Source organism: Fringilla coelebs (assembly GCF_963513975.1).
Source record: "Fringilla coelebs genome assembly, chromosome: 3".
NCBI classification, from domain to species: domain Eukaryota; kingdom Metazoa; phylum Chordata; class Aves; order Passeriformes; family Fringillidae; genus Fringilla; species Fringilla coelebs.
In genome coordinates this window covers 31070718-31084809 of record NC_140030.1, presented here as the reverse complement: position 1 = coordinate 31084809, position 14092 = coordinate 31070718, and the positions used below count along the sequence as shown (strand labels likewise).

Genomic DNA, 14092 nt, shown 5'->3' with positions numbered 1-14092 from the left:
TATTAACAGCTGGCTCAATAAATCTTAAAAATCTAAGGGCCTCCTGCAAGCTAAGATTAAGTTCAATTGCAAGCTTTTCATGAATTTATACTTAATTAACCTTTCCCAATAATTGATTTTAAAGATAATTAATATATACCTGCCAGAAGGAATACAGTAGTATTTATTAAATGCAAGTTTTGTTTGGCTTTAAGACAGGCTGACAGAAACACTTAAAGCTTCGACCTAGTGTTTGCCAGCCTGATTTTTGTTCAGCTAAAGAACCAAGCTGCAAGTAAAACGTGCAGATTCTTCCCATAAATCTTCACTTATTCTGTGCAGAAACAGTTTTTGCCTTGAAAGCACTGGAAAGCAAGGTTTGTTAGTCACTTTACTATGGCTGTATGTTGCTGGATGACAGTAGACCTTAGTGAGGAAGGCTATTGCAGTGGAGAGAAAAACATCTGAAGGTTTCTGGAGGGAAAGGCAACAGGATGCCAGACACATGCCCCTGGGGAGTGAGGATGCTCATTACATCAGGCTGTAAGCAAACCACAAAGTAATCGTCAAGAAAAAAACAAAGTAGCTGCAGCATGGCAAGACTTGTGTGTGGAGAAAGGGCTGAATAATTTAGGAGTGGTTAGTCAGAAGACAAATATGAGATAGAGGCATGCAAACTAGTGGAAGATAAGAAGGTCATTTGGAGGCTTCCCATTTACCCTTTCTTATAAGAGCGAGATCAAAAGACAATTTAAATTTGATAAAAAAATACAAGATTGAATTGTAATTGAGTTGTAAAGTTCATTGCTCTGAGGTATAGAGGAATAACCAGGGAAAATTAAAGACAAGTTTGGATGTTTTCCCCTGAATTGCTGGAATTAGATTTTTCAGGGGATCCAAATTCTTGTGTGACTCAGCCACTGATCACTCCATGTGTGATTGGCTATTTTGGGCTATAGGTATTAACACCATCATTAGGGGTCTCTGGCACTAGTCAGAAAAGGGGAAAGACACCAGCCAGGACTCCTGTGTGATCCAGCCCTGCAGGGAAGCATTGCTATGTCCGTGCTGGATCCTTGCAGCCACAAGGGGAGGAGTCTGCAGGCAGGAACGTGCACTTTCATGGCCTTGGCTTCATGCTCTAAAACCTGAGGCAGGGGCAGGTAGGCAGAGGGTCTGGAAATGTTCATCTAACACATTCCCAGATTGTGGATAAAGTGAAGGTGATACAGTGGCATGGGAGTGGAAAGGCCAAAGAAAGGTGGGAACTGAAAAATCCGTGGTGTGTAGGTGAAAGTGGATGGGTGGAAACTGACAAGTAAAGACGCTGAAATGAGCAGGGAGAAAAAAACATGTCTCTGATGAGAGGAAGAACCTGTTTGTAGGCGGAGAGGGAAGAGAGTATTAAAAATCTGCTCTCAAATTCACGGGGAGATGGGGAAACAGAAGGTATCCAGTATCTAGCTGACTTATCTAACACAGATGTTGAAGGCAGTACCATGGGTCCCTCAGTGTTGGCTGAAAGAGTTCCTACATTCAGTTTTCTGAGCCTCCCTCCAGAGGCAAACCCCTCTCCCTGCTGCCTAAAAGCAGAACTTGCATTTCTAACCTATGCAGCTATTTTGGATGTCTGCACAATGGGTGACTGCCTCTTGGGACTCTGTTTCTGTACATAGTTTATTCAGATTACATACAGAGTCAGACCTCTCCAGCCACTCTTTCCCCTCAGCTGCCATCCCACCTGCACTTTGTGTCCGAGCAGCCTAAGAGGGAGAACTCTCAGCAAGAAGGTTTATGTAATTTGGAGAACACTAGGGTGGGGCATCTTACACAGCCACACTTGAGACTTCCTGGTGCAGGGGATTTGAAGAAAGAAATAGAGGCACTGCTCAGTGGTTGTCAGAAAGGAAAAACCCCATAATTTGGTATCACCCTTCCAAACCCGACAGGGACAATCACAAAATGAGATTGTAGATTATGTCATACTGTGGGACAGCCTCTCCACTCTGCCTTGTGACATTTTCATCTGAAATGAAACAGTTTCCACTGGGAGGGGGCCATGAATAGACTGGGCTGGCAAAGGGGAGCCCCAGGACAGAAGGAGCTCTGCCTTTGCTGTGGCTGCTGCCCAGGTGGTCACATACATGCATTGGGGCACCAGTACAAGGGTGAAAGTGAGTGGCTTCCTTTACACCATTTAGGAACTTCCACAGGCTGATCTGGGTCTGATCTGATGGTCACCTTCCTTGGATCTGTTATTGACAGCAATCCCAAATATCAACAAAGGACAAAGCTCAATTTTGAGCTATCAGCACAGGGCTTAAAGATAAAAATTGTAATTTTTCTTTAATGGGAAACAACAGGCTATGGGTGCCTGGTGCTTAAGTGCTAGGGATGGGAGGAAATTAAAATGTGCAGAACATGCCCAAATGGCCATCTAGAAATATGCAAGTATTTCTACTTAGGCCTGTTAAACTCGAGATGCAAATACTGCAACTCTGTTACGCAGTGTAACAATATCATTACATTGTCAAGTCCTTCCTTACTGCTGTGTGTACTATAGCAGGTGTAAAAAAGAGGAATCAAAACCTGTGTTTTGTCTCTTTCACAAGTCTTTCCCTAACGTAGCAGTTGGAATGTAACCATTTGGGGCATGATCATTAAAACAGAGATTTCCTGCAACTCCTACTGGACTACTGTGCCCATCAGTCACTTCAGCAGTGCTGGTGGCTACATGCATCTGAAGGGATGTCAAAGAGGGGAAACATCTGTGGAAGCTGCATTTCTTCAAGATCTGCAATCTCTAATAAGTCAGGGGCAAGGCTGGATGAAGACATCTGGCTATCAATTTGATTATATTGAGTGTAACAGTGTGCAAAGCTTATGTTTTAAACTGTCAGCATTGACAGTGAACAAATTAAAGCTGAGTAGATGCCAGAGGACTGCATGTGAAGAAACAAACACTACCTCTAAAGCAACTACCTCTGTGTTTCTAAACAACAATATAGTCAAGCCAAGTGAATTTGCTGTTCTTAGCCAACTGCACCAACAACCCTTTTCCTGGAGACCTCACTCACACAGGGGTGACCTGAGAGAAACAAACTAGTCTTCAGCAAAGAGAGCAATAAAATCACAACATCCAGCAGTTATAAGAGAGATAATTATGAACTAAAAGAAGAAAAGAAATGGAAATATGAAATAGCAGCATGTTGCCTGCTCATATGCTGCAGGGGGAATGAAAAAAGAACTGTTAAAAGAACTGTGCAAAAGAATTGGTGAAAGTGGACTTAATACAGGTAATCATGAATGAGGTTGTTTCCCGCAATACAATACCTAGAGGTGTCTAGAGACTGAACACTAGGAGCTATTTATTTACAGGGTGGATTGTCAAACAAGGCAAGAGATCAGAAGTGGTCAAAGCCCCTTGAATGTCATTATTTAAGAGGCTTTTGGACAATGTCCTTAATAACATGCTTAAGACTTTTGGTCAGCTTTGAACTGGCCAGGTGATTGGACTAGATGATCAATGTAGCTCTCTTCCAACTGAAATATTCTTTCCTTCCTTTTCTTTTTCCTTTTCTTTTTCCTTTTCTTTTTCCTTTTCTTTTTCCTTTTCCTTTTCCTTTTCCTTTTCCTTTTCCTTTTCCTTTTCCTTTTCCTTTTCCTTTTCCTTTTCCTTTTCCTTTTCCTTTTCCTTTCCCTTTTCCTTTTCCTTTTTTTCCTTTTCCTTTTTTTCCTTTCTTCTTTATCATTTCTCAATATGTTTCCCATAGTTGCCTTCAAATAACTCTGGAAAGATTCCTGCAGTGAATGCCAATGCAATTACTCCACTTAGACCTCTTTTAGTGTTTTCATTTGGGCTGACAGGGGTGAGGCTGGGACACCATGAGAGAAAGCAGGATTTGATTGACTAACCCTTGTGAGAGAGTTAATCATGGCTCAAACAGTCAGATTGACAGCCATCTAATATCTCACACCAAAGAATGAGCATTCAAATTTATGGTAACATGCTGACAAAGCACCCCTCAGTAATTATGGCATATTAGTAATATAGGGGACACAGTAAAAGTGTCTTTTAACTAAGCAGTGCTGCAAGCCAGGGGTATCACAGCCCTGTGAGAGGATACATGAGTGCCAAGGGTGTTCATGTAATGAATTTAAGTAATGGGCAGCTGCAAAAGCCCAAATAGCGAACACCTAGTCTTATGTTCTGGGGATTGTTCTGGACCAATATAAAAATATTCCTAAAGTATCAAGATTTCTGCCTGGAAAGCACAGTTCACTGTTGCAAAAGCAGAACTTGTACAAAGAATCAATTCTTCTCAGAGAGAAGCTACAGGCAGGAGTTGATGATGATCTGAAATGGGAGTTACAAAGAATGTCACACAGCAGAGCAGCTGATCTTCAGCACAACATCTGGAAAGAAGCCAAGAAAGCTGAGAATTTTATTGCATATCAGTTATGTTCTGACATGTTATTCATGTCACAAAAAATAGAAGTTTTTTTAGATGCTAAGAGTGATAAAATTTGAAAAATAAACCATTTTTCTACTTTTGAGACCCCATACACTCAAGTAGGTGGATAAGTGGATGTGGCACAGTCCTGTTGACCTCTAACTTCCACACCAGTGTTTATACTCATAACTACCTAATTTTGAAAAGCCAAACTTACACATGCTTATGGTTATCTGAGAAACTATCTTGTCCATCAACATGATGGGAATTCAGCATAGTAAGGCAGGATGTGAACATCAAATCAAATAAAGGCAAATTATGAAAATAAAGGTATTTGTCTAAGCAACTTCACATTCTGGGTATCTCTAGTAGCAACAAGTTTAAAGCCAGTCCCTAAAAAATGTGAGCAAAACTGAACCCACAAAGACTTAAACCAGAAAAGGTTGACTGCTGCTTGGTCTGTCAGTTGCTTCCCTCCTTATCATACATTTCCAAGTCACAGCTCATAAACAGCACTGGAATTGCTATGATACACTTTCATATTACATAATATTTTATAATAGGTAGCATTTAATATCATAATATTATTATTATCATCATCATCATCCTTATCCTTATTATTACCATTATCCTTATCCTTATCATTATCATTATCCTTATGATTATACTACAAAGTATTTTATGAAATTCAAATATGAGAGATAATAATTTGAAAGACTGTTTAAATCATATACACAATCTGGGTGAGTATGGGCAAGAGTCTCATTATTTCTAAAAAATGTGACTATGATATTTCACTTTAGGACACTTTCCTAACAAAAGGGAACTTAATTAGCAATTTATAAACATTTCAGTGCAGGTACTGAGTTATATTAGTCTTGTTCAAAATGGATAATGATTTCATGCTTAAGAAAATATCTTTTATAGCCTTCTAGTGCAGGAATTCTATTATTAAAAATAAATTATTTTAAATAAAATGTCAGTATCTTTTAATAGCCTTTCTACCACAACCCTGTCTCTTTAGTCTTCTCGTCCCAGGTTGCCCAGTTCATGGTAGGGGCTCATCTACTCTATGTCACAAACACAATATTGACATTGGTGTAAGATCAAAAAAACACAGCATGAACAAACTCAGGCTGCTGAATTCTCTAGCTTATACCAGAAAGAAACTTCAATGTGAACTGCATTGTACCAAACTAAATTTCCTTTGAACAGCAGATGTACAATATATTCCCCCTCTGGAAAGAGGGGATCAGAACCTGATGTCTTTAATCCCAGCAAAGGTTACCTTACTCAGCAGCAAAGGTACTAGTCAGCAAAAGTAAAGGATAAGGCCCAGAGATGATATTAAACAGACATTATTTTTTCTACATGTTTCTAAAAACTGCATTGCTAGAACTGTCAAACATGAAGATATGCCACTAAATATTTGTTTTAAAAGCCTACATAATTTGGGACCGATCTAGCCTAAAGAGCATCTCTTTCATGGCACAGAATTATGCCTGCTAAAATTATATGAGGAAATTTTGGTTTGAAATCTAAATACTACTACTACTACTACTACTACTACTACTACTACTACTACTACTACTACTACTACTACTACTACTACTGCTATTATTATCAGAGTATTTTCTAGAGTGGAGTGGGCAGGATGTGTCTGAGATGACTTCAAGTTTGGCTGGCAGAAGGTCCCCAGACATGAAATTGGCTGTAGCCTTTTTTTTCTGGGATTTATAATGAGATGTGATGTGAGATTTGTCTTCTTGGTCAAGGATACACTTAATTACAGACAATGTCTGGGTTATTTAGAGTTCAAATTACACTGGAAAGGGGCTGTTTATATTGTTTATCATGAGCAGCAGAGTTACCATCTGTCTGTATTTAAACTATATGATGTGTCTAAATACCAAGGTGACAGACACATAATGTGTTATTACACAAATATATTGAAATAATTCAAATTAAATGTCCAGAAGATCTTGTAACACACTAGATATGGATTTGTTTATAAAGGTTTGACAAAAGTGCCCCATGATGGTTCATTACCACTCTAATTAATGAAAAATAGATCCAGCAATAAGCAACAGTCGCTGCTATCACTTAATGCTCTGAAACAAGGTTTGCCAGCCATGAAGTTCAAGGGCCTGATTACAGATAATGGACTTAAGCTTCCTGTTGGGAATTTGCTCATTCTGCAGCCTCAACAAAATTTGAACTTTTGACATTTCCATCATGCTGTAGCTTGACTAGAGGTAAAATAGAAGCAGCTGTGGTGAAACTGCTAATGGACTAACTGAAATACATGAAATCTTTCACTCGGCTGGACCACCAGGAAGTGTAGCTGCCCTGGAGAAATGTAATATTGCTAGAAGTAGGCTCAAATTTAAAGTGAAAAAATTCTGTAATAGGAGTTTCCATCCCCAGCTTTAAGTTGAGTAAAGTTTAGGCATTATAGTTAGCAACGTGCCCTGGCAGCCAGGAGACCCAACCCTGTCCTGGGGGCATCAGGCACAGCATCACCAGCTGGGAAGGGAGGGGATTGTCCTGCTCTGCTCTGCTCTGGGGCAGCCTCACCTCGAGTGCTGGGGGCAGCTCTGGGCACACAATGTAAGAAAGACATTAAACTATTAGAGAGTGTCCAAGGAGGGCAGCAAAGATGGTGAGGGGCCTTGAGGGGAAGCGTGTGAGGAGCGGCTGAGGGCACTGGGTCTGTTCAGCCTGGAGGAGCCTGAGGGGAGACCTCACTGCAGCTACAGCTTCCTTGAGAGGGGACAAGAAAGGGCAGGCACTGATCTCTTCTGTGGTGACAGTGACAGGACCCAAGGGAATGGCCTGAAGCTGTGTCAGGGGAGGCTTAGGTTGGATATCAGGAAAAATTTCTTCTCCCAGAGGGTGGTTAGCACTGGAACAGGCTCCACGGGGAAGTGATCACAGCACCACCCTGACAGAGTGCACAAAGTGTTTGGACAATGCTCTTGGGCACAGGGTGTGACTCTTGGGGGTGGTGCTGTGCAGGGCCAAGAGTTGGACTTTGATGATCCCTGTGGGCCAACTCAGGATATTCTATGATTCTATGTTAAAAATTCACTTGCTCTTGTTGGGCTTTCTCACACAGGAGTCCCAAAGTCTCTTACAGAGTCAGTGGAGTGAAAGAAGTTCCTCTGAAAGCTCAGTGGACTTCAGACATGCAGGTGAGGTCAGCAGGATCTGACTCTTCTGACCAAGAATTTGTTGTTTATTATTCCTAAATATTTTTACAGTGCCCCAAGTGGACGCTGCTCCTCACAGGCTGAGATCCCACTGAGTCTGTGATATGTGTGTCAGACGATTATGGTAAATCCTCTTTACACATAGGAGAGTGGCCAGAAGTTTAAGTTTGTCAGGTAACATACCACCATCTGGAAGCCCATTGCCAGAGGAAGGACAAGGGACTCTTCATTTATTTCAGTGTCCCCAAATGGCTTTACAGGGAGTGGATGTCATATATCTTCCCAGTTTGACTTGTCCTCTTTTATTTTCAGGATCTTCAGTGAGCTCAGGCACAGGCATTAAGTTCTTCCTGGTTTGTGAGCATCCCTGGTCTCCAAGGCTCCAGAGAGCAGTTAGAATATGCACTGCTTGGGTTGCTGCTCTTCTGAGCAATGCAGCACAGCAACACTGTTCAGCCAAGCCTCAGAGTGATATACCTGTGACATTTGAGATCTGCAGGGATATATACATATTTAAGTATCTTATGTGCCTATAAGGATGCGTTGCTGTGGCCTTTATGTTATGCACACAAGCTCATATACAATCAGAGAAAATGAGGGATGTCAGGTAACATGGGACAAAATACGAAGCAAGTTTTAATACTACACTTTTTTCAGAAATAAATAAGGGTACAAAACTGTCAAATAATTTGTTTGATGTAATTACTAACCTGGTAGCACACAGTGATGCTTGACGAACTAATTTGTCAGAGTAGTGACATTGCAGGCACACTAATATAAACACAGAGCTTTGGCCCTGAATAAAACTTCTCTGGTTATTATGTTATTAATGGAAAAAATAAAGGCTGTCTAAATGTTATCTTTGGGGCAATCCTCAAATTTGTTATTTCTAGCCCTTAGGCCACTGCCCTATGTGATTTGTGTTTAATCACCAAAAAATAATCAGGGAAAAGATCTGCCGGAGATCTATAGCAAGTTTAATTAATAGTAAACAGACTAAGTCTTCTAAAATATTATTGTTCCCCTGTAACAATAAACGGAAAGAATAATTGAATGGATGACTAAGTAAATAATTAAAAGTAATAGGTCCAAACTGGCCATGGAATCTCTCTTAGGGAGACCTTAGCACTGATTTCATTGAGTTCCCCCTGGAGCCCTCTTTTCTCCAGGATGAACATGTACAGGTCTCTCAGCCTGTCCTCATGGGACAATTGCTCCAGCACTGATCATCCTCATGGCTTCACTGAACTCACTCCAGTTTGTTAAGGTTGTTCAGGTGTGGTGTTGGAGGGGGAAAATGGAGTGCAGCATCTTGGATATGGTCTAGTGAGCGATGAGTAAAGGGAGATAATCATCCATTGATTGTGCTCTGGCTCCTGTCCTCTGCTGCTGCCTCACACTTTGCCATGACTGCAAAGCCAAGGCATCAGGAAAATAACTACTTTATGTAGCAAGAAAAACCAATACTTTTGGTTTTTCCTCAGAAGTTCAAATCTGGAAAGATGCTGAACATCAGAACATCAGAAACTCCCTTCTGGGATGCTAAAGTCCAGAAATGGAGTCAATAAATAGAAGAAGAGACATGCAGAACAGTCAATGGCAAGAAGTTCAAGCTATTGGTTTAGTTTCCAGAAGCTGCAGAACAAAGTTGCCTTTCCATCCAGTGCACCAGCATAGGAAGAGATCCCCAAGCAAGGGACTGTTCTCTACTAATTAATTCTGCTAAGTGATAGAGTTCCAAGTGGGGCAGAAAACATGCTTTTAAGACCAGGGACCGCTTACATAAAAATACACGAAACAAGAAGAGCAGGTGAATTTCAGAGAAAGGAGGAAATACCATAATCAAGTGAAGTAAACCCACCTCCCGTGGGTGATCTGTGATCTGTGCCTGAAGATCTGCTTGAACTATTTCACCAAAAGTAGGAGGGTAGGTATGAGTAATTTTAAGGAAAGCATGGAAATCTATACAGTCCCCCTGTGAATCATAGAATTATTTAGGTTGGAAAGGCCCCTTTGAGTCAAACTGTAAACCCAGCACTGGTACGTCTACCCCTGAACTATGTCCCTAAGCACCACATTTATGTCTTTTACATATGCAGAATTTTGTACAAGGGAGAACTCCTGCATTCAGTTTTGCTGAGAATTAACACCTCAGAGTGAAGCTAATCACTGGTATAAAAATTGCCAATTGAGTGGAGACAGGAAAGGGAGGAAAAAGCAGAATCAAACAAACTGCTGGTGTTTCTATACAATGGCATTTGGAAGTGTAGCAAAACAAACACTCTGAGAAGTCAAATGGTTCTTGTAACTTCAAAATCTTCAAAGGTGTTTTTAGTAAGTTCTAAATTGCTGTAGTAAGTTAATTTTACTAAATTAACAGTGGTGCTTTCTTATGATTGGGCCCTGACAAAACCTGACTACAGCAAAATTTCTAGTGCACCCACCATAAAATCTTAGAATAATGGTAAGTCTGGTTAAGGAAGGTAGCCATGTTTTGTGATTTCCACTTTCTGCTAGGCATGGAAATCTTGGGGCAAGTGTGTGACCTGGCAAGGTATCTATCCAACTCCCCTGCTGCCCAAAAAAACCAAATGCCAATCCTGATACTTGCCCCTCTCCCACAGTTTCATGAAACAGCATAGATGGGGTGTTTCTTTCTGAGGGGGTGACAGTCTGGGGCGTCTTCCTAGCTGCTCACACAACTTTCTTCATTGCAGGAGTGGCTTAGTGGGACAAAGTGTGGATTTACCAGGGAATGAGGTGGAAGGAAAAAAAACTTGCTCTACACATTAGGCCTAATCAGTGTACTGGTCTGCCATGCCAAGGAACATTGTGTAACTCCTGTTTAGACCAGGGTGGCATTCATCTACCAGGATGGCATTCAACTACTGCTTACACTGAAACCCATGTGTTTCATGGCTGTAGGCATATGACTCCCTGTACTACCTGCTGTAGAGATGTATGGAAGGACATATTTCCTGCCCCAGTTGATCCATAAGTTGTATTGAGATCCAGGCAGATGAAATTAAAGGCTGGAGAGAGGAAGTAAGTTGAGGGAGAAGTTGGGATATTGATATCCTCGAGTTTCACAGGTGATTGATAAAAAGCATTTTCTCTAAACCATTTGAAAAATAAGAAATTATCAGATGAGTTCATCTTTGATTTCTGCCTTTATTGGGAAACTGTTTTCCTGCAGATCCATTTTCAAAATAGGGTTTTGACTGGTTGTGAGTCTATTCACCATTGTTACAGAGAAACTCTAGAGCAAAAAAGGGAAGGAATAGTGTCTTGAAATAGATGTAGAAGAAATAATGAAGACAATGCTGTATCCTATGCTAGTGTCACTGCAGAGCTGAAATGTGGACTGTCGTGCAGAGAACAGCAAGACAGGAAGCAGCAACGTTGTCAGAAGATGTCTCTAGGGAGGTTTTCAAACTTCTTGCAGTGTCTGATCACAGAGGTTAAACAAGAAGAACATGATATGCACGCATATGTGTGTGGTATCTATGCATGTATGTACAAGATGTAGGGTGTCCATTCAAAGCATACATCTCCTCTGATTTTCAATGAAATCAGCTCTCAACCCCTCATTTATCCAATATATAGGCCAGCTATGTATGAGATTCATAGGAAAATGTCTTCTGGAGAACGTAAGAAACATGGACTGGCTGGTTTTTAGGGATGTCATGATTTATGTCTAAAGAAACCCTGGGCGGATGAGAGTTGACACACAGCTATTCTGGGCTTACAGTTGGTTGCTGTAAACAGAGCCTGATTCCCATAGTTTTCATTCAGAAACAAAACAGGAGAGGGAAGATGCTCATCTCAGAATCAGCTAGAGCCGGGACACTCACCTATCACACAGAACGGTTTCCTCGCAAAGCGCAGTCTTCCTTGCCATCCTCGGTACCGACAGCAGCACCCAGCAGACCAGATACGAATAATAAATTCCAAACCAAAGACAACAATCATGACAAATTCCTAGAAACGGCAAATAAGAAAAATGCCTGTTACAGATAACCAACTCATAAGCATCAGGAAACTTATTGCTACTACTGTTTGTGTCTGACAATCCTCCTTGAGCATCTGAAATACCAAGCCAAACTTGGGGTCCCGCTCCCCAGGATGGCTACACATCTACAAGCAGCACAGTCTCCAGAGCTCCACAGTGAAAGGTCTAAGCCTAACCTGAGTAACATTAAGTGTCAGCTAAGATTTGCTACTAAATATTTTCAAAAACTGAATAATACAAAAAATATCAGAGCAAAATACTCGAAGACTTTGGATGTCGGGCATCAGAGCACAGGTAGTTTACACAGCTAGTAAAAAAATGTTCCATACCCACATCCATAACATTAGTTCTTACTTTAAAGGCTAAAAGTTTTGAGAGACATATTCTCATTGCTGCAATATACAGGAGAAGTAACTGAGATTATGAGTTTGGGAAATGAATCTGTTCCTAGCAGAAGGTTAAGGTACATGCAGGTGTAATTGCATACAACGGGTATGTAATTGTTTGTAAGGCAATAAATTAATGCCCACCCTAGGCATAGCTTTCCCTGGACAACCTGTGAATGAAAGCACTTAGAAATTTTGCCTTGCTTGTTTGGCCTTCTTTTCTTTCTCATTGGAGTTTTCTTTAAGACTGTCTATTTTAAAAGCATCAACATGTATTTATGCAATTTTTATTCTAAAAAATTTTCATCCCAACAGTGAGGTAATAGTGCAGTAATAGAGCTTGAAGCATAATTCAGCTCCACACCCTAAGGAGATCTGCAGGCCAATAATATGCAGTGATAGTACATACACACTGTATGGAATTACAAACCTAGATATTCTCCGGGAATACCATCACAAAGTCATGTGTTTTGAAATGACAAAATAAAAATCTGTCTGTTCACAAAAGGAGACAAGTACTTGATGGAGTTTCTTAAACAGCCCATCAAGAAGTAAAGGATGGAAGTTGTGTTTTATTTGGCAGTCCAATGTATTTTTCTGTCCAGAAGTAAGTTGTTCCTTGTCAGCCAATTAATTTGTTATTCCTGCAGGATGAGGGCTAATGTGATACCAGTAAAGAAGCACCGCAAATGAATTAAATAAAGGAATATTTGTAAGAGTAGGGTTGATCCAATATTGACTTTTTCCCAATAAACATTTTGCATGCTTTTAGACTGCAAGACCCTAGAACTCTACAAGCCAATGTGTCAACTCAGGCATTAATTTACCTGAACAAATGGCATTATTAATGTTGTGCCATGTAATGATTCTTTACTAGATTGTGATTAGTGGCAGTCCACTGAAACCTTGTGGACTTAATTGCTTTTGCTGTCAAAGAACAATTTGAAAACATACTATTCCTTCCTAAAACATGTCAGCTTGTGTAGCTACATTACATTGAAAGGCACTTTTAGAGCCCTCTTCAGTGTCTTCATTTTTGGTTTTGTAAATCCCATATTGAATATCTAAGTCACAAATGTAGAATAAGATCCCTCTACTAAAACGCGGCTGAAGAAAATGCCACATTTTTTATTAGAAAATAACACATGGAAAAATGTGTGTGATTGTTCAGGATTTTCTTTTTATTCCACTACAAGAAACTTCAACTTAATTCCATGGGCAGTGTTATTGCACAACTTCAGAAAGGATTATGTACAAAACTGAAAAAGTTCCCCATATAGTAACAATAATTCCTAATAGTTGGCTACCCTGTGGTACATTTCCTTGTAGGAAATTCTGTGTAGGCCAAGAATAAAATGGACAGGAAGCCAACTGGAAAAAAGGAAGAATACGCATTTTAGTTATTTAACTACCACTTTTATAGTGCTAGTTAAATCATGAATTGTCAAATCTGTTTTACACATTGTTAGATGGTGCCTCTGAATTTATGAGTGTTGATGGCAGGCATCCAGCCATTCCTGCATCTGATTCTCCTAAAGAAGTTTCTTCTTTGGGATAGGGTGAGAGATACTGAAGGAAAGGAGGTCTGAGAAGCATGAAAAATTCTTTGCTTCCAATAAAATCCTTTTCTTGTTAAAACTTAATCACATTTCATTTGAATAAAGTTTGTTGTTCCCCTGGAAGCACACGGTGTGTACAGATGGGTGATACGCTTTGTAAGTACAGTGAAATTGTCCCAGGCACCTTCCAGAAGCTGATCCACACACACAGGAGTGTGTCCTCTCCTCTACTCCAACCCTGGCAGGGCCTCTGATGGGGAACTGGCAAGGACAAAAAGTACTCAGGGATCCTGGAAGGACGAGTCCACAGCTTCGAGTCAGTTCAAACAGTATCGCAAAACTGCTGGGAGGAGTTGGAAAGAGGCAACTTTTTTGGAAAGTTTCCTCTTCTGGTTCCTACCAGTGCTATGCAGTTTTGTATTTATCACCTGCACTATTGTTAGCCATTACTAGGTGCTATGCTTGCTCAGTGAGACAAAGATGAGAAAAT

The 14092-nt window shown here is 40.5% G+C and overlaps 1 protein-coding gene across 5 annotated transcripts in view; it reads right to left on the bottom strand.

The window, feature by feature from the left end:
* Positions 1–14092, bottom strand: part of KCNQ5 (potassium voltage-gated channel subfamily Q member 5) — a gene marked incomplete at both ends in the record, with an annotated part of 274706 nt that overhangs the window by 53966 nt on the left and 206648 nt on the right. For all 5 annotated transcript variants that reach the window (XM_084203207.1, XM_084203203.1, XM_084203206.1 and 2 more), the window contains one exon: positions 11500–11626. In XM_084203207.1, the coding sequence (XP_084059333.1) occupies positions 11500–11626 (127 nt within the window). The remainder of the gene's footprint in view (positions 1–11499; positions 11627–14092) is intronic.